General features: G+C 52.7%; 1 protein-coding gene across 2 annotated transcripts in view; it reads right to left on the bottom strand.

Annotated features, from left to right (window-relative positions):
• The window catches only part of CHRDL2 (chordin like 2), a 30,876-nt gene extending 11,931 nt beyond the window's left edge, over window positions 1-18,945 (bottom strand). For both annotated transcript variants that reach the window (XM_008149971.3, XM_028158285.2), the window contains exons 1-4: window positions 18,800-18,945; window positions 7,965-8,077; window positions 3,954-4,047; window positions 1,877-2,019 (exon numbers count right to left, since the gene is read on the bottom strand). In XM_008149971.3, coding sequence (XP_008148193.2) covers window positions 1,877-2,019; window positions 3,954-4,047; window positions 7,965-8,077; window positions 18,800-18,881 — 432 coding nt within the window. In that variant the 5' untranslated portion in view covers window positions 18,882-18,945. The remainder of the gene's footprint in view (window positions 1-1,876; window positions 2,020-3,953; window positions 4,048-7,964; window positions 8,078-18,799) is intronic.
• Between the last annotated feature and the right edge of the window lie 737 nt (window positions 18,946-19,682).

Raw genomic sequence — 19,682 nt, 5'->3', positions numbered from 1 at the left:
CTGCAGGGGCGCCCAGACTGCTAAGTCAGAGACACAGCCGGACAGAATGGACCAGAGCCCAGTCTTCGGGCTTTTCCTACTGAAATCCATGTCCTCTCCCCTGGCCTGGAAAGGGGGACCCAGCATAAGGGAGAGACATCGGTGGGGGATACCTTGGGCTCACCTTGCTCTCACTAAAAACCCTACATCTGAAACTTTGGGACTCAGCCCAGAAAGGCAACACTGCCGGGGAAAAGGCCTTCTGGGAATCAGGAGGTCAGGTAACCTTTGATGAGTCACTTCTCTGGGCCTCAGTTTCCTCCTCTGTGAAATGGGGGCACACCCATCTGGGCTGTGAAGATCAAGTGAGGGGACAGTTGTGAACATCCTTTTTAAAATGTAAGGCATTTTTAAAATGGGAGGAAGTGATATTACCTCAAGTCCTTTCCTTATTAATACCTTTCCCAGTGAGTCTCAAAAGGATTCTGATCCCTCAGACAAGGCCAGGAGTCAGACCCATATGAACAGGCATGAGAAGAAGGAAGGGGAGACCCAAGTATTCAGGGAGAAGGGACAAGAAATCACAAGAATGCTTTCGCCACCCCACCATCATCATTTCCGTCTTTTCCTACAGCCCCCTCCTAAGGCAGGCCCTTGTCCCTTCATAGGAAGCAGCACGATGCAGGAAAAGGAACTTGGGTTTTGGAGTTATGTGGCCCTGGGTCTGAATTCTGGCTCTGCCACTTGACAAGCTGGGTGACGTTAGGGAAGTTGCTTAACTGCTCTGAGCTTCAATTTCTTCATCTGAGATCCTTCTCCTAGGGTCTTTGGGAGCTTATATATAAACATGAGACATTTCTATGAATCTAGTAGGTACCATGGAGTACTACAAAATAACATTGTCCCTGCAAAAATAATCACTCTCTAGGTTGACTTGTAAGTAGTCACCCTCATTTGTAAGTTGTTTGCTCGGCAGCACAGACACTTTAAGGGTCAGAGCCTTACTGAAGAGATGGAGAAGCAGGCCGAGAGAAGTGACTCACTCAAGGCCACACAGGGAACCATGGAAGAGCTAGAGCTCCCACTGGGGTGTCCAACACTAGTCTAGACCTCCTCCCCTTGCACCACTACTAAATCTGATGATTATTTTAAACAGAGAGGACGCTGGGGATCACCTGGTCAGACGTCGTATGCATGCAAAGGAACTGGGGCCCAGAGAAGTTTGGTGACCAGATAGTAAGGAAATCTGGAGAGCAGGAGTTTCTCCTGACGGGGCACAGACAAGGAGCTGAGGGACAGGCTGAAAACCTCTGCAAACCCGTGGCAGGGCCACACCGAGAACCCCCAAGGGAGGAGGGTGAAGGCTTTCCAGATCAGGCCTTGTTGGGCTTCAGTCGTGGCACCCTGTAACCTGCAGAGTCAGCCTGGCTGTTCCTAGGCTCAGCTCGGACGACAGCAGGGGGCGTTTAGGCAGCTTCAGATTAAATTCCACTTGCTGCAGTCTGGCTCTGTCTCTGTGCCCCAGGACGGATAACTGATTATTCACTCACTTATTCACTCATTCATTCAATCATTAAAGACATCCTCTGTATGCCAGGCCCTGGGCCAGGAGCAGCGGAAGATAAAGAAAGGAATTGAGTATGTTCCCTCCCCTCCAGGAGTACAAAGTCTAGTGGAGGAAACAAAAACCGAGCCAAGGTCAGTCAAGGTGACCCGGGCTGTAACGGGCAGCTCAGGAGGGTGCAGAAGCCCAGAGAGAGGGGAAGTGCTCCTGAGCCCATTCACCCCCACTTTGCTTTGACCAGGGAGAACCACCTCCCGCCCGCCCAGCCCGCCCCACACGCTTTCCAGGCCCAGACCGCGGGCCTGGGCTAAAGCGAAGGCGGGAGCTTCTTACGGTACAGCTGCAGAGGACACACTGGTTGGGCAGGCGGGAAGGGAACAGCTCGTGGGCGCTGAACATCTCTCCATGTTGGTACATGGTCCCGTTGTGCTGGCAGGACTTTGGGGGGGCCCGGAGCCCAGAGGGTGTGTGAGGTTCTGCGGGTGGGGAAGGGGCAGGAGGAAGAAGAAAAATGAGGTTCCATGTGGATGTAAGAACTTTGCCAGAATTAACTGGGCCACTTTTCTGAAGATTTTGGATTTCAGCATATCTTGGCATTTAAATTGAGTTCTGGCCTTCTTCTTCCCAGATGGTCCCCCTGTCAGCTAACCAAGAAGAGGTCCTGCTGACACCTACATCTGACCTTGACACTCCCGCCCATGGCTCCTCACCATGGCCTTTCAGCCCCCCAGTGTCTGAGCTGGTCCGGACCAGAGCCAGAGGCCAGGTCAGAAACCTCAGCTCCACTGAGCCCCACTCAGTGGGGACCTGTGTCAGTTCATTTAACATTCAGTGAGCGTCCATGGGGCACCTCCTAGTGCCAGCCACTGCTCTAGGTGCTGGGGACACAGCAGTGAACAGAACAAAGTCCCTCGGGGGGTGACATCCTAGTGGAGTCAGCTGGGATGATCTAGACTGTCCCTGAGCTTGGGGTAAGCTCCTGTCATTCACTGGTCACCAGAGCCTCCCTCCCCACCACCTACCGGTTAGCCAGTGTCCATCCTGTCAGGTAGAGGGGCAAGCCTCTAAGGCTCCCATCCTGAGAGAACCTACTCATCCTCTCAGACACCTTTACTAAACACCTCTGTACCAGGCACTGTGCTAGGCATTGGGAGTGGAGTGCTGACAAGACTCAGCCCCGCCCATCAAGAAACTCACAATCGGATTGGTAAAGAGACATTCCTTAAGCAGTGATGCTGTTGCATGGTAAGGGCTAGGGCACTGAGGGGTAGCCACTAACTCAGCCAGGACATGCGGGTGGGGTAGTCAGGGAATGATGGTCTGAGCTGAGTCATGAAGAACATGTAGAGCTAGGCAGGCAAAGCAGCAGGAGAGAGAGAGAGAGAGAGAGAGAGAGAGAGAGAGAGAGAGAGAGAGAGAGAGAGAGAGACATGTGAGGAAGAAGGGGCCTGGGCCAAGGCATAGTTCAAGGAGCAGTCAGGATTCCTGGAGTCAACCTCAGACAGAAGGAGGCATGATGCCCCCTCACTAGGCAGGACGAGGCTCAGAGCTCCTGCTCCCTGAGGGAATCCCGAGCCAAGAATCTCTGTGACCCAAGGCAGAGCCACGGTCAGATCCCACTACAGTCCCACCTGGAAAATGAGCCCCTCTATATCCACTCCACACAAGTCCCTAGCTTCCCAGGAGAGCCCTGGTTCAGAGCCTAGACTGACCTGCAATGTGGAGCCTCCTTCAGCCCCTTCCTGATGCTTCTAAGGAGGGATTCTCCTCTCAACATCTCCCCACCCACACTCTTCTCAATTGGCCTCCCACTGGCTGCCTCTCATTGGCCACTTGCTTATGCCAGTTTCTTTGCTGGCTACCTCTCCTCTCTCTTACCTTTACTTCATAGAATCCCAATCTTAGAGGCTCTTACAATCTTAAACTCATGGAATCATAGACATTTAGCATCACGTTACAGAAAGTCCCTGAACCACAGTGCTGGGAAGAATCTCAGAATACACATACTCCAACTCCTCTGGTCATTCCCAGGCCCAGAGCTGTAATCATGGGGCTCCCTGCAGGGCCTCCAGCCCCACATCACTCACCTCCACTTGGACAGGCAGGTCCACTCCCTCGGCTCTGGCCAGCCAGAGACTGGAGCCCACATGTGCCATCAACAGGCCAAGCACGCCCCTGTTTCCCTCAGCTACTCTCCACCGTCTCTCCCCGCTCCTGCTAAGCACAGCTACTTAAGAACGAGCAGTTGGCTGCGGCCCCAGCCCTCACCGGGTATCCAGGATGTTTCTTCCCATGAGCACTTTGGTGTCTCAGCACCTCTCACCAGAGAGACTGCCCCTCTCATTCCAGGGGCCTCCCTCTGCGGTGAGATAAGGGTCAGGGGGTACAAGGGATGAACGAGGCTACTTACCCACACACCGGGGACAGCACTCCTGTGGCTCAGTCACAGGCTGGGGGCAGTGGACAGGCGGGCAGTGGAGGCGGTAACAATTCACATGGCCATTCTGAAGGGGACACAGGGGTCGGTCCTGGTTCCAAAGAGCCATTGCCTCCCGCCTGAACCCGTCCTCTCCCCAAACCCACTCATTTTAAGCCAGAGATGGGATACAAACAATAGACGCGTGTGTCCAGTCTCTCCCCTTCCCTTGCTCTCTTGTGTGGCTCGCCCATCCATGTTCCTCCCTGACCACGGAGGGAGGCACAGTGTGCATGGGCTTGAGCAGACCTTGTGTCCCCTTCATGGTGTTTGAGACACACAAGGGAAAGCCTGGAGTTTTCTACATTGATCAATTTCTACATTGATCAATTTCTACATTGGTCTGACAGTGTTATTTTAACTCCAGGGGTTTGTTCTTTGTCCTCTGAGCCTAAACTTCATGAAGGTTAAGAGAGGAATGTGACATATGAGGTCAGGTGACAGGGATGGGAACAAGACTAGACACCTGATGTGGAGCAGGCCCAGGGCTTTGGGATTCGCTCCCTAAATCTCTGGGAAGTCCGGTGACCTTGGCACCAGAGATGGAAGAGCCCGAAGTTCTAATGCTTTTTTCAAGGACAGCAAACGAAAGAGAAGGTAGCAGAGAAACAGGACAGAGAGAGGTGAGGAGCTGGAGAGAGAGAAGCCACCACACCTTTTGTCGGTTTTCCCATCCCTAGGCTTCCCACACCTGTCTCCCCTGTTGGGAGGGTCATTGTACTGTGTTGTAATGAACCATGTACAACTGTGCCATCTATTCACCACGAATTCCCAAGAACAAGGACCAAGTCTCATTCCATTCATCTCTGAATTGTCAGCATAGGGCCTGGCTCCAGGCTAGTACCTGCTGGAGTTTAAATGAATGAGTGAGTGAATGAATGAGAGCCAGGAACGGAGGAATTGATGGTCTCTCTCTTAGAGAAATGGAGCCAACTTTGTTCAAATTTTGAAGTTGGCAAGTTTGTTCCCTGTCTCCGTGCACATCTGAGTGCCCGACAACACTTGTCCCAGAGGTAGCCTCTTAGTCCATGGAAAACCCAGGCCCAGGCCCTAGTCCCTCTGGAGTCACTGCCCCCCAAGGAGTAATCTGTGCTGAGGCATCAGAGTCCACAGAATTGGTCTGAGCTCCATTGGGGGCCTTCGAGAGGCCTGGCACACAGGGGTGCTTAACAAATGTCCGGAGGGTGAACTGAGCCCTCAGGTGAGAAGGCAGGGTAGAGTGCGAGGAACTGAGTGGCCTGAAGAGGTAGAATCTCTCTCTCGATTCTATCCTTGAAGGATCCCAGGGATGGAGATGATCAGCGACATGCAGCAGGAAGTGAGATGGAGAAAGGCCTGGGGTTGAAAGGGCAGGGGGCCTTGCAGCCAAAGGTACCTCTCAGGAAAATCATAACTACTGTGTACTGAGTGACTACTGGGTAGGGGCTTTATGTGAAACAGAAATGTATTATCTCACCTCATCTTCTCAAGAACCCTAGAGGTGGATCCTATTGTCCACACTTTCAAAATGAGAAAAGAGCTTCTGAGAGGTTATGTTGCCCGAGATGCCACAGCAGGTAAACACACCTCCAGGGCCGTGCACTTTCCATGATGCTGAGCTGTCTCTGGTGAACGGGGCGGGGACTCATGCCTTCACTCAGTAGTCACTGCATGACTACTGTGAGCCAGGGACATAGCAGTGTATGAGACAGACAAGGTTTCTGCTCTCATGGAGCTTTCATCCTTGCAGGGAGACAGACCATAAAAAACAAACAAGTAGGAACAAGATCATTTCATGCCCGGCCGGTGTGGTTCAGGGGTTGAGCATCGACCTATGAACCAGGAGGTCACAGTTCGATTCCCAGTCAGGGCACATACGTGGGTTGCAGGCTCCGTCCCTAGTTGGGGGCATGCAGGAGGCAGCCAATCAATAATTCTCTCTCATCATTGATGTTTCTATCTCCCTCTCCCTTCCTCTCTGAAGTCAAGATCATTTCCTTTGTTAAATTGATGATAATAATCACACAGGGTAATGTGATTGAGTTAACAAGGCTAGACTATTTTAGAAACAGAAGTCCTAGAAAGCCTCATAAGGAGGCAACACTTACGCTATGAACTGTGAGATAAGAAGGAACCATTTGTGAGAAGATCCAGGGGAGGAACATTCCAGGTGGAGGAACAAGTAGGAATGAGTTTGGAGTGTTGGTGCAGGTAGGAAATGAGTTTGGAGAAATAAGGCGAAAATCAGATCACACAGAGACACGGCGGGGGGTTTGAATTTTACTTTAGGTGCATCCAAAAGCTATTGGAGGGTTTCAGGGACTTTGGAATGACACGATCAGTTTCATGTTCAGCAAAGATCCTTCTAGCTCCTATGTGAGGTATGGTTTTATAGAAGGGACAGGGAGGCCCATTGGAAGCCTTGCATAGCATCCAGGTGAGAGATGAAGATGCTTAGATTAGGGGGAGCAGGATGGTGAGAGAAGTGAAGGGATTCGGGGTATATTTCAGGGGTATCAGCTATAGCTCTTTGGGTTGAGAAAACTGGGTATGTAAACTCCGGGGAAGGAGAAATGAATGAGCTTCCGTGGATCACAAAACTTGGACTTTGTCAACTGGACCACATAATATGTCTGGAATTTTCTGTTTGGGTTTCCTTCCTGTTCTTTGGCTGTATTTCATAAAGTTCTTTTTGAAAAGCTGATTGGCCTCAGATGTGCTAAGGAAAACCAAGAGGGGGGGGCAGTCTTGGGGGGTTGTGCCCCTGTGGGCAGCAGAGTTCCACCTGGGCCAACATGGTAGAAGTAGTAGGGAGTCAGAGGGAAAGGCCCCAGGAGGAGGGAGACCCCAGTGATCAGAGCCAGGAGAGGGGCTGGCCCACAGACCATCTACTGGCCAGGGTCCCCTCCAATGCTCTTCTCTGCTCCCGCCCTGAGCTGGGGAGGGTTTAACAAGGGAGGCTCTTACTGGCCTTCTGCACTCCTCTCGAGGCTTTTGAAGGAAAAGAGAGGGCCTAGGGTACTGGCTCCAGCTGGGAGGTAGGTCCACCCTCCCGCCAAGCACCAGCACCAGACAGAGATTGGTGAGGACAGCATGCCAATCAGGCTGGGCTCCAAGCAACTAAACTAAACCAAGGGATGTTTCAAACCTCCTAAATCATTCCCTCCTTCCCTACCCTTCCAACCTTGTTCCTGGCCTGAGGATTCTGGACCACGTGGAGGTCTCATTTATTCCACCCAGTTGATTGTACAAGGCCCTGTGAAGGTTGCCGATGGAGATGGGTGGCAGGAGAGAAGAGGTGAACAAAAAGACAGGGTCCTGCCCCAATCTGTTCAGCCTTCGGAAGGACACTGAAGTAGACAAAGGAGAGCACCCAGGAAAACCTGCTCTCAGGCTCCACCCAGGAGGGGCAGTAACTGACAGACACAGATAACTACTCTACCTGGCCAACAGTGATCAGGATAAAGGGACAGAGAAACGTATGTGGGACCCAGAAGAAGAAAATGCCTGTGGGTGAGGGATCAAGTGAGGCTATTGGTAGAGGTGGTATTTGGCCAAAGCCTTGAAGAACAGCCCTTTGAACCAGTGGGATTGGGGGGATGCATCCTAAGGCAGGGTGGCTAGAGAGGGCTGGAGGAAACAGCATGAGGAAAGGAAGGAAAGGGGGGCCTGGTCAGAAAGGCTCCTTTGTGGCACACAGGAAGCAGGGAGGCTGGCACCGGCGGAGGTGGAAAGAAGGCTGGGATGAGAGATGGGTGAGCCGCGTCCCGGCCCAGCCTAGCTGCTGACCCGTTGTGTGACATCTCTGAAAGGGGTGCAGTAGTGGTGGCAGGTGTTGTGTACTCCCAAGTTCCTAGCGAGCCTGGTTCCAGAGTGTTCCTGACCTCCAGAGTCCCTGACCTTGACTTCTCTCGGGGTCTCCCAGACGTACCTGACACAGGTGGCCAGGTGGCCAGAGGAACCTACCTCGGAACACGTGCAGCGAAGGCAGTACATCAGGCCCTGTGGCTCCAAGTAGGGGTGCCAGCTCTCGCCCGGGGAGTATTTCTTCCCGTGGAAAAGGCAGAACATGTCTGGGCCTGGCAAACCAACCAGTGCTTTGTCAGTTCCAGGAGGCTCCAACCAGAGACCCTGCCTCACACCTCCTTCTTCCGGTTCCAGGAAGAATGTCATCTGGATCACTCAGGCAAAAGAGAACCCACTGGACATGCTCTCCCAGTCAGGGGGCCAGAGCATCTGAGCTTGAATCTCTCAGCTTGACCGCTCACTTGCTGTGTGACTTCAGGCATGCCACTGCCCCTCTCTGAACTTGAACACGTCTCTCATGGGTGAGTTAAGGGCTGAAGCAGTGAAAGAGCTTTAAAGATTCAAATTGTGGTATAAATGCTAGCTACGATTAGATGAATAATTTGAGGCCCAGAGAGGATAAATTACACTCCCAAGGTTACACAGTAAGCCAGTCACCAAGCAGGGATGACAGCCTAAGTCTAACCGGCTCCGTCTGCCCTCAGAATCACACTTACTTCCTTTTCCTTTGTCTCGTTTTGCTTATTTATTTACTATATCTCTATCCTCCCCTCGCTTGCCCTCTGCTGGTCCCCGTCCATCTCTCTCTCTGACCTTCCTTTAGAATAAAGTCACTCAAAGCAGTTTTCTTGATGTCATACAATACTGTGTCCCTATATCTCAGACAACTGTGATGGATAGTGCTTGAATTGGGAAAATAAAGTACTGCCTAGTGAAAGGTTAGAAAACTGACGTTAATATCCTTAAAAATAGTCATCGGTACCCTCACACTGTCAACTGATGATTGTGTGCATTGTGTGCGTGATTGCATATCAATTATTTTTGTCATCTGCATATTCGTTGTCACTATGGAAATGAATGCTTCTAAGAATGTTTGCAATAGTTAGTTCCGTGATGTGTGCCAGCTCTCCTGCCATCCTGTTTTCTTGAAACGTCCACCCCTCTCTCACCTCCCATAGCCAACCATTCACGGGGTCCTTTGGGCTCATTCTAGAACACACCAGCCCCCACCTCTTATCCTCTCACGGCGTAGCAGCAGGTCAGGGCTCCCGGTCAGACTGAAGCTCTCGGCCCCACCCCTCTGCCTCTGGCCCTGTCCTTCCAACTCTCCTCCACTCAGGTACCTGCTGATTTTTACAACCCGAAGGAGATGCTGTCATTCCCGTAGGCAAGCTCTCCATTGTCTTCAGAACCATCTGAGCTCTTTTAGGGGGGTACCAGGAGACTCAGTACAAGCGACATGTCCACAGAGCTTTGTTGCATTAAATGAGATTGACATATAGAGAAAGGAACCAACATTTATTAACTAACTTCTCTTTACATAAATTACTCACCTCATTAACATTCTGGTTTTGAAAATTAAATGGATTAGTGCTGGCAAAGTGCTTACTTGGCTCAGTTTCTGACTTACGATAATCACGGTAACAATGACCCTGCAGGATGGACATTATCATCTTGAATAGACATGTAAACTTACGGAATCACGGGGTACCGGAAGCAGTACACATGTAGGGGGCGCTCACACCCAATGCCACCATTCCCTCTCAGGGCAGGGGTGGGCTGGCGCTCAGCCCCAGGCACAACAGCTCCAGAGCCTAGGTGCCCAGGGATCATTCCCAACCTTCAGAAAATTTCCTTTGAAAGAGGCTGAAATCGGCTTTCCTCTGCCTCTTGGGCCTCCCAAAACAAGGGTTTGAGGCCATGGTCATGAGGCCTCAGAGTCTGTGTTTCGATGGCCATTGGGGACTGAGGAACACAGGGCTTAGTTCCTTCCTTACCCCTCTTCAGTCCCCCAAAGTAGAAGAGGGGATCAGACAGCAGATCCGGTTCCCAGCAAGGCCCCGGCTGGCCCGTATCAAATGAGGAGTGTTTATCTCTCAGCCTCCGCTGGCAGAGCAGGGCGGGGCACAGGCCCAGCTGGGGTCCTGGTCAGAGCCAGCCCAACTCTCCAAGGATTGAATAATGTCTTTCTTCCTCAGTCCCCTCCTCCAGCAGGGAGGGGCGATTGCAACACTACCATGGCCTTAGATCTCAGCCGTGTTGTTGAAGAAACCTTGTCCCACCTTCTTTGGGGCAGCCCTGTAGCCTGACTCCTGTGCCAGTTGGCACCCCCGTCTGCTCACTGCCTGCACAGAGCATGAAGACAGAGAGAATGTCTCAGCCCATGGCCAGGCCAGGAGGCCCCTTCCCCCACCTACAGACCTGGCAGCAGCTGAGAGTGTGGGGGGCCTGGCAGGCCATCCCTCAACCCCAGGAGGCCAACTGCAGCCACAGTCCCCACCTCACCATGCCCTCCTAGGTGAGAGGCACAAGGAAGGGTGACAGTGCCTGGAGCTCCCTCTTCCTCTAAGGAGGTGAGTGCCCAAGGCCAAGTCAAAACCAGGCAGGAGGGTTAACCGCCAGCAGGGGGTGGTCTCTGCCTCTGTCCCTACAGTCTTGGCACTAGCCCCGACCCTTGCACATGGCTGATGGAAGGAGCGATATGTCCTCATGCTACCAGTTCATGGGGGCATTGAGGAAGACTCCTCCCTTCTCTGAGTCTCAGTTTCCCATCTGAGACTAAGTGTGTGTGTGTGTGTGTGTGTGTGTGTGTGTGTGTGTGTGTGTGTGTTCAACCGTTGTCTGCAGATAGTTTATAAATCCATGATTTCAAAATTCTAAGACTCCAAGGTTCTAGGTTTCTAAGATTCAAGATTTGAAAATTCCATGTTTCTAAGAGCCTGCATTTCACTAGAATGTGAAGCCTCCAGAATTGTACAATTTTGTGGTTCTAAGATTCTACCTTTTGAAGCTTCTATAAGCTAGCATGTGTTTATGATCCCGTACACCCAGACTCCCAGGGGCTCCCCGGGGAGGTAGGACCAGGTTCAGGGAGCCAGTAGGGCGTATCCTGAGTGACATGGAGGAGGCAAAGTTGGTCTCTCACGTCCCCTCCCTTCTACTCCCGTTAGTCCTCTGTGGCCTCCCACTCCTGCCCCGACCTTGGGCCTGCCCTGCTTTCTCCCCACCCCACCACCAAATCTCCTCCCCACCACCTGTATCACATCTTTCTCCAAGTCAGAGGGCCACGTGGGCCTTTTGGAGTTAATGGCCCCTGGCTGAGATGTCAGACCAGGGAAAAGACTGCTAGTGGGGGAAGTTTTTGTTTGAAAAGAGTTATTGGCCCTGTTTTAGGCTTCATAGAGACAGAGAAGAATTAAAGTTCAAGAGGTCTCATCCCCCTCAAAACCCCTCACTCAGTGAACTTTGGCTTTGGAGTCAGACAGGCCAGAGTTCAAACTGGATTTGGCTTTCATTTGCAGCCTGAGTTTAGACAAGTTACTTAACCATTCCAGGCCTCAGTTTCCACATCCATTAAATGGGATTAGTAATCATCTCTACTTCTTGGGGTTATTGTAGAATTAAATCAGATAATATGTGTAATATGCCTGGTGCCTGATACATATTAGATGCTCAATCAAATGGTTGGTAAAAATTTGCTCCCCAAAACTTCTGACAGTCTGTTTCTTACGGTATTTCTTTTATTCCCAGAATTCTATGAGTAGCCCCGGGCACCTATTAGGGCATGAACATCATGGGACCTGCCACCTAAGTCAAATCTCCTTTTCAACCTCACCAACCTTGTTTCTGGTGGCTGCTGGTATTCTCCTAGCCCAACTCACAAGCCAGACTCTCTCGACCCCACCTGATGTCTACACAGACCTCGGACCTTGGGATGGGATGCAAGATGAAAGTGGACCAGAAAAGTTAGAGGAGCGAGTGGGACGGCAGGGGTGAGAGACCAGAGATCAGGCTGGGGAGAGAGGCAGGGACTCAGACAGGCCTTGACAGCCTGGGGGCAAAGGAAAGCCACAGAAAAGCTTTACACCAGGGCGTGCCTGTGACCAGGTTTGCATGTTAGAAACAGCACTGTGGCCGCAGGAATGGAGAGTGGATTGGAGGACACGGCATGCGGCAGAGAGGCCGGGGGGAGGCTGCTGCAGTCACCTGTTTTGAGATCATGTGGACCTGGACCAAGAAAGAAGCAGTGCCCACGGGGCAGAAGTGCAGATCTGAGGAACACTTCGTAGTAACAGTGGGCAGGCTTTGGGACAGACTGGATGCGGGCGGAGAGGGGGGAGGAGCAGACAGGATGGGATTGGGCCTTCAGGGCTGAGCCAATAGGTGAACTGGGGTACCTGGCACAATAAGCAGCGCGTGCTATTATCATTAGTAAGAGCAACACTACTTCCCGCTATTCATTGAATGAGCTTTTTATGGTTCAAGTTTTAGACATGTGCACGGGCCTGGTACAGGACAGTAAGACACAGGCCCACCCTCAGGGAGCTCAGAGTCTAACAGGCCTGCGTGCAGTTTGACCAACGCTACGACAGCGGGAGCATCGGCTCTTCAGGGAAGGCTTCCCTGAGAAGATGCCTGAGCCGAGTCTCGAGGAGCTAAGAAGGTGCAGGTGGGCGGCAGCTTGGTGCAAAGGCACAGAGGTGGGGAGACCATGGTCCCTGCAGGCCACTGCAGGCGGCTGGGGTGTCCTGGGTGCGAGTTCCCCTTCCCACAGGAAGCATCCACTTGGATAAGCCACAGCCACAGCTCTTTCCCCAGCTTGACGCTGACGTACAGTGACTGGACTTAGCTGACCTAATCTGAATTCGGGGCAGCAGTGTTTCCCGGACAGCATCCAAATGTTATCAGGCTGCCCAGTCTGTCATAACCTGGCTCTCTCTTGCTTTTCCTGAAAAACGCTCTGTGATAGCCCTGCCAGCATTTTCAGCCTCATCTCCTCTTGCTGAATTTCTCATTCTTCCACTCCCACCCCCTACCCCAGGCTCCTTCACACTTCTGTGTCTTCTCACCTGTGATTCCCCGCTCCGATGTCTGTCCAACTCCTTCTCATTCTCAGAAGCCTGTTTAGGTGCCATCCTTTCTGTAAAGCCGCCTCAGCCTCCCAGGCCACTGGCCAGTCCTTCCTCGGGGCTCCACAGAACTGAGTTCAGCACTCTGTTACTACTCTCATCACACTGGGTCAGAAGTATTTATTAAATGGGTTCTCCTTCCTTACTCAACTATGAGCTTCTTGACAGCAAGAAGCAGACCTTGCTTGGCTGGCGTGGCTCAGTGGTTGAACGTCGACCTATGAACCGGGAGGTCATGGCTCAATTCCTGGTCAGGGCACATGCCCAGGTTGCGGGCTCAAACCCTAATAGGGGGTGTGCAGGAGGCAGCTGATCAATGATTCTCTCTCACTGATATTTCTATCTCTCTCTCCCTTCCTCTCTGAAGTCAATAAAAATGTATTTTTTTTAAAAAAGAAGAAGATCTCAATGACTATTTCCGGTGCTCCATGCAGAGCCTACAGAGAGGGGATGCCTCGTAAGTGAATGCGTGATGAAAGATGGAGTCAATGCAGGGGGTGGTTCTGGAAGAAGAGGTGATTGGTGGCCAGTATTCCCTAAAACCGCTTTCTTTAACAAAAAGAGAACTTCACTATGTGATAGGAGAGCCAAATCTCTCTCTCAGCACTTGGGCTTTGCCACCTAACAGAAGTTAGCCTTTGACCTCCCCTTTCCAGGTCTCACCATCTGAACTACCAAACCACCTACCAAACCAAACACCATGTACAAAAAGGTCAAGAGCCTGGGCAGGTAGGGGATGAATGAGTCCATGATATTCAGATGTGAGTCAACATTTCCAAACCTCGAAACGCTCGTGCTAAGATAAAGGGCTCGTAGTGGGCAGTGTGGTTGGGAATTCTTTCACTAGGAAGCAGAAGAGACAACCAGAAAGATGTTTCTGAGCTACAAGGGAGGCTGGAGGGGATTAGGAAGGGCTGGGGTGTGAAGAGAGAGGCCTGGAACTGTGGCTGGCCTGTCCCCAGCCTGCAAGAACTCGGGAGTCCTGCATGAACCAGGCTCCACAGGAGTGCGAGAACGTTTACACCTTATCCCTCGCGCCCACACGGCCGTACTCTATTTATTTATAGTCCCCTTTCTGCCCTAACAAATTGCTCCCCTCTAAGACATAAGCTATGAGCACTGGTACCCAACGTGGGAGGCCGCCTAAGGGGACCGGAAGTGAGAACCTCAGTTCCTCCGAGGTGGAGCTCTAGGGAAAGGGCCCTGGCTTCTCCGGACCTGACTCCTCTCATCTGGCCCGTGACAGATGTTCAGAAGCATAGACTAACCTCAGTGGAGAAGATCATCAAATCAGGAAAGGGTCACGGGCAGATGAGACTGTTTACGTTCCATTCTGCCTTGGACATATCACACTTAAATTCACAGAATCTTAAAACGATGTGGGGACTGGGAGATGATGTCCAATCCTCTAACAGATGTGGAAGTTAAGTCCCAGAGAGGAATCAGGACTTGCCCAAGATCATCGATTTATGCTAGCACCGTGGTCGGCAAACTGCGGCTCGCGAGCCACATGCGGCTCTTTGGCCCCTTGAGTGTGGCTCTTCCACAAAATACCGCGGCCTGGGCGAGTCTATTTTGAAGAAGTGGCGTTAGAAGAAGTTTAAGTTTAAAAAATTTGGCTCTCAAAAGAAACTTCAATCGTTGTACTGTTGATATTTGGCTCTGTTGACTAATGAGTTTGCCCACCGCTGTGCTAGCACAAACGCCAAAGCCAGTCTTCAGATATCTGAGGGAGGTGCTTACAGAAATACCCATCCCCTAAGGAACAGGACCAGAAAAAATGGCTTTAAATTGCAAACAAAAGAACTCAGGTGAGACATAGGGAGATCCTGACTAGAAGAATGAGTAACAGAAGAAAATTGTGGAGCAGCCTTCTCCGGATGGGGTCCTGCCCAGAGGCAGGGGATGCCTGAAGGGATCTCCTCACCTCCCAGGGGCACCCTTCTCACGACAGTCCTTTTATTTGGGAGTCCAAAAGATTCAAGGTCCCTCTCCCAGAGCCAGGCGCCATGGCCAGTGGCTGGGGAACTTGAGAGGCCAGTCCTAGAACAGGTGCAACAGCTGGAGCCACTGCGCAGCTGTTGTCCCACTCTGGCTCAGCGGTATGCAAGCCAGTGAGTGAGACAGAGCCCTCTACTGGTGGGAGAGAGGAGGTGCAGAACTGCCCAGACAGACCAACAGAGGGCCTGCCTGGAGCCAGATGTCAGGCCTTCACTCAGGCACCCCTCCCCCGTCCTGTACATCTGGACAGGTGGATGGGGATGTGATTAAGCTGGAGAGAAAAGCAGGGTCCCCACTGGTGAGTCTCCCTCTACACCCACTGTCCCATAGGTACTCTCTGAGGGTATCTACTCTTCCCTGGCAGGGCAGGAGTACCAGGCTGCAGACCCCCGTCCCCGTCCTCACCAAAACTCCCTTTTCCAAAGGTCTGAGAAAACTCAGAATCCAGGCAACAGCATCTTTGGATCTTAGAGTCTAAGAATCACAGGATGTTAAAGCCAGAATGGTCCTCAGTGATTACCTATTTGGGTCCGACCATCTAGCTTTATAGTTGGGGAAACCGAGGGGCAGAGGAAGGGAACTTGCCCGGTGTCACAGTTAGACTTGGTGGCAGAGCCAGAGCTGGAGCCCTGGCCTTCTGATTCCATAGGAGCCCCCTTGCCACCCCATCTCTGCTTCTGGGGTTTGGGATTCTGTCACCTGGGAACAGAAGCTTCAAGTCCCACAGCACAATAACCCATGGAGGAAGAATAGAGAGATCAATGTTTTTACTTCATAACTGACTCTCCTGAAAGCAGGATTGAATTGAGAGAGAGGAGGAGCATGCTGAATCCCTTAAGGGGAGGGGCAATTTAGTAAGGAAAGGGCACAAAAGAGAGGAGCTGATGGGGGCGGGGGGAAGAGCATTGGAGAGGGAGTCAAGATACCAGACAGGTTCTCGTTCCATAGAGAGACGAGTGCCCAACGTGACCAATATGCGTGCAGGTGACTCCACCTGAGGCTGGAATCAGCACTGCTCAGTGATCAAGTCAGGGGTACAAAATTGGGGTTCAATCTGTGGTCAAGGTTTGAGACTCAGTCTGGGTTGGGGAAAGGACTCAATCTGTGGCTGGGAAATAGAGCTAAGGACAGAATAACCTTTGTTTGAATAGCTGCCACATGCGCTCACTGGCCCCTGGCATTTGCAGGGCTGGGCCACTTCAAGAGTCTGCAGACCTGAGGATTTCCATCTGTTGGCACCACGTCTGAAAGCACCTGAGATGTCACCAAGGGGTTTCTTACCCACAACAGGCCTGCGATCTGACTTAAACCAAGACAGGGACCTTCGTAGGAGACTTCATTGCCACTGACCAGTGACTCCAGGGTTGTTTCTGGATTTACAAATTGTCCCCAGTAGACAAAATAAGGCTCAGAGAAGTGAAGTGATTTGTCCCGATTCATACAACCAGTAAGTGACAAGTCAGACACGACCAGCCGGGTCTCTATTCTTCCCTTTAATAAATTTGCTGTGTGACTGTGGGCAAGTCACTAACCCTTTTGGGGCTTCGTGTAACTATAAGGATAGGAAGATTGAGGGGTAGAAGCAGATGATTTTCAAAGACTGTTCCACCTCTGACACCCCAGAATCTGAACACCTCACCTAACTCAATAAGTCTGCTCTGTTATTTCCTGTGTGTTATTTCCTGGGGCTAAGTTCCAGGCTGCAGCAGAGACTGAATACTGGCAGGTCCCGGCGAGAGGTCCGGACCTGAAGGCCAGTGGAAGCACAGGGGAAGGAGGTCAGAGTGGGTCAGATGGCCAGGGAAGGTTTGCTAAAAGAGGTATGCCTCAGCAAGGCGCAGGGCTGACAAGATATGGAAGGCAAAGAGGAGTGCTGTGGGTTGGACATGAGCAACCCTGAAAAGTGATCTGATTCTAGGGCATCTTTCCAAGGTACAATAAGGGCAACAATATCTGCAGAAAAACCCTGGGGGCTAAGAAGGATGTGCCAAGTGGGAGAGGCAGGCAAGGCGGGCATCCTGTGCTAAATCCCTCTTAAGAAACAACAGGTAAGTGTTAGGAGGAAACCTCCAGGGCTCAAGAAGGGGGAGGAGACACGTACTGAGTACGAGGCATTGTCCTGAGCACTTTAACACAGGCACCTTCTTTCATCCTCTCAAGAACCCTTTGGGTTCCAGGTGAGCCTGTGTCTTGGGCAGATGAAGAGACTGAGTCTCAGAGAAGTTGTGATTTATGAAAAGTCACACCACTGCTGAGGGGCAGAGCCGGGACTTGAACCCAACACTGAGCTCTTTCCATTGCTTGTTATTACTGAGGACTACTAGAACGCTCATGCTGCTGGCGGCCCAGGGGCAGCCGGACACGCAGGCTGCCTTCATGAGCAGAGACAAGAATGAAACACCACCCAGCCCCACTGGCTCCAAAAAGGCACATGCAAAAGACAGGCAGAGATGGGGAGCTGGGCCGTGGAGAGGAAAGAGCACGAGGTGGGGAACGGGGGTCTCCATCCCAGGCTCTGCCCTGTCTGACCTGGAGTAAATCACTGCCCCTCCCGGGCCTCAGCTTCTCTACTGGCTACTTCAGGACGTGAACTAAGTTCCTTCTTTCTTGTTAAGAGAATCTTTGGTTCTGTTTTATATCTTCCCAGCATTCTAAGAGATTGGCAAGGGATGGGGAGAGGGGTCCACCAGCCTGTTTGGGGACAGTGAGGAAACTGAGATTCAGGGATCATATAAACTGTGTCTACGTAGAAAAGCATGAATTGGAGGACTGATATACTTAAAATACCTACCATATGCCAACGAGTTGCTTTACATATTTTTGTTTTTCTAATTTAATCCTCTCAGCAGTTCTGGGGTTGTTGTTGTTGTTTTTACTCCCATTTTATAGGTTAAGAAACTGAGGTTCAGAGAGATGCCCTCTATGCCTGCCTCCCACCAGCTGGTATTCAGCATATCTGGGATAATGAAGACTGGCTTCTCTCACTGTGCCTGCTGCCTCCCAGACTCTCACAAGTCCAAGTCAGGGCTCCTCCCAGACCCTGTGGGGCAGGGGAAAGCAAAGGATTTGGAATTGTAGCGTTCTGGCTTCGGATGGCTTACTAGCTCTGCAAACTTGAGCAAGTTTCCTTTCTCAGCCTAAGTTTTCTCATCTGTAAAATGCAAATGACACCCACCTCGAGGGAGTGTTGTGAGGATCAAGAGAGAGAACAGAAGGGGAAGGTTATCCTAGTTAGCTCTTCTTTCTTTCCACCAGCTCTCTATTTTATTTTTTAAAAAAATATATTTTTATTGATTTCAGAGCGGAAGGAAGAGGGAGGAAGATAGAAACATCCATGATGAGAGAGACTCATTGACTGGCTGCTTCCTGCACGCCCCCTACTGGGGTTCGAGCCTGAAATCCCGGAATCCAACCTGGGACCCTTCAGTCCGCAGGCTGATGCTCTACCCACTGAGCCAAACCGGCTAGGGCCCCCCAGCCCTCTTTAAAATGCAGTAGCCTTTTCCTCTCCGTCATATACCCTGGCAGCCAAACACGGGGGACTCCGCTAGGAATAAGTGTCCCCCACCTCCATCCTCAAAACACAACGGCCAGCCCTCTCCCAAGCTGCTCCCCGTCCTCCATCCTCAGACCCCGGACAGCCGCCCCCGTGGCTCTGCATCTTGCCAAGGTTCCCCCCAGTCTCCCAGCCGTCAGCCCATACCTGTCCGCCGAGGAGCGCCCCCCACCCCCCAAGCACAGGTGCTGCCTGGATGCCGGGCACAACACTTGGGGGTCCCCAGTCCTGGCACTTTCCCGCGCATCCCCATCCCCGGGGGCTCGCATCCCTCCTCTGCCCACCCAGCGCCTCCACCCGCTACTTACGAGCTCGAGCGTGGGAGTCCAAGGGCAACCAGAGCAGCGCGAGTCCCAACAAGGAGGAGAGGACCCTTCCCTCGGGAACCATCCTTCCTTCCCCCAGGGCCGGGCCGCCAGGTGCGGAGCCGGGACGGGCGTCGGAGGCGGTGAGGTGGGAGGGACACGGAGGCACACGGGGGCACAAAGCAATCCGCAGACCCGGGCAGGGCTGCTGCCACAGCGGGAGAGGCAGAGGAGGGTCGAGGAGACGGCGAGGACCGAGAGGGATGCCTAAGGTGGGAATAAGAGGAAGGTGAAGAGAGAACCGGAGGAAAGGAGGGAGGAGACGGAGAGGCGAGGAAGGTGTGCCAAAGGGGAAGCGCAGCTCCAGCAAAGGGGAAGGTGAGGCGGGGAAGCGGCGAAGAAAGACGGGCGAGGACAGGGGTCTGCAGAGCGCGCCGCGCTGGGCGAGGCGCGCGGGACCGGTGGGCTGTCCCGGGCGCGCGGGTGAGGAGCGGCCGGCGCCCCCTGCTCCGTGGGCTCGGGGTCGGGCCGCGGGGTCCTGGGGCCCGGCGGGGCGGCGGTCCCGGCGGCGGAGACGGCGCGGCGGCCGCGGGGGGAGGCTGCGCGGGGCCGGCTACGCACGCCAAGGGCGCCAGGCGCCGCGCTCGGGCGCATTTGTACTTTGCCGCGGGAAGCAGGCAGCCCCGGCCTGGCGCTGGCCTAGCGCTGGCGCCTCCTCTGGGGCACCGCGGGCTCGGTGGATTGGCCACCCGAGGAACAGGCCCACTTTTTCCCCTCCTCTCTCTGTGCAGGTCTCCCGGACGGACGCTCCAGGCGCGGCGCCGAGAGGAGGCGAGGGGGCTGGGGAGGGGGAAGGGGCCACCGGGGCCAGGGGTTTTAACCCCTG

The sequence above is a fragment of the Eptesicus fuscus genome, chromosome 13, assembly GCF_027574615.1.
Source record: "Eptesicus fuscus isolate TK198812 chromosome 13, DD_ASM_mEF_20220401, whole genome shotgun sequence".
Taxonomy (NCBI): Eukaryota; Metazoa; Chordata; class Mammalia; order Chiroptera; family Vespertilionidae; genus Eptesicus; species Eptesicus fuscus.
This window is presented reverse-complemented; position numbering and strand designations above follow the sequence as displayed.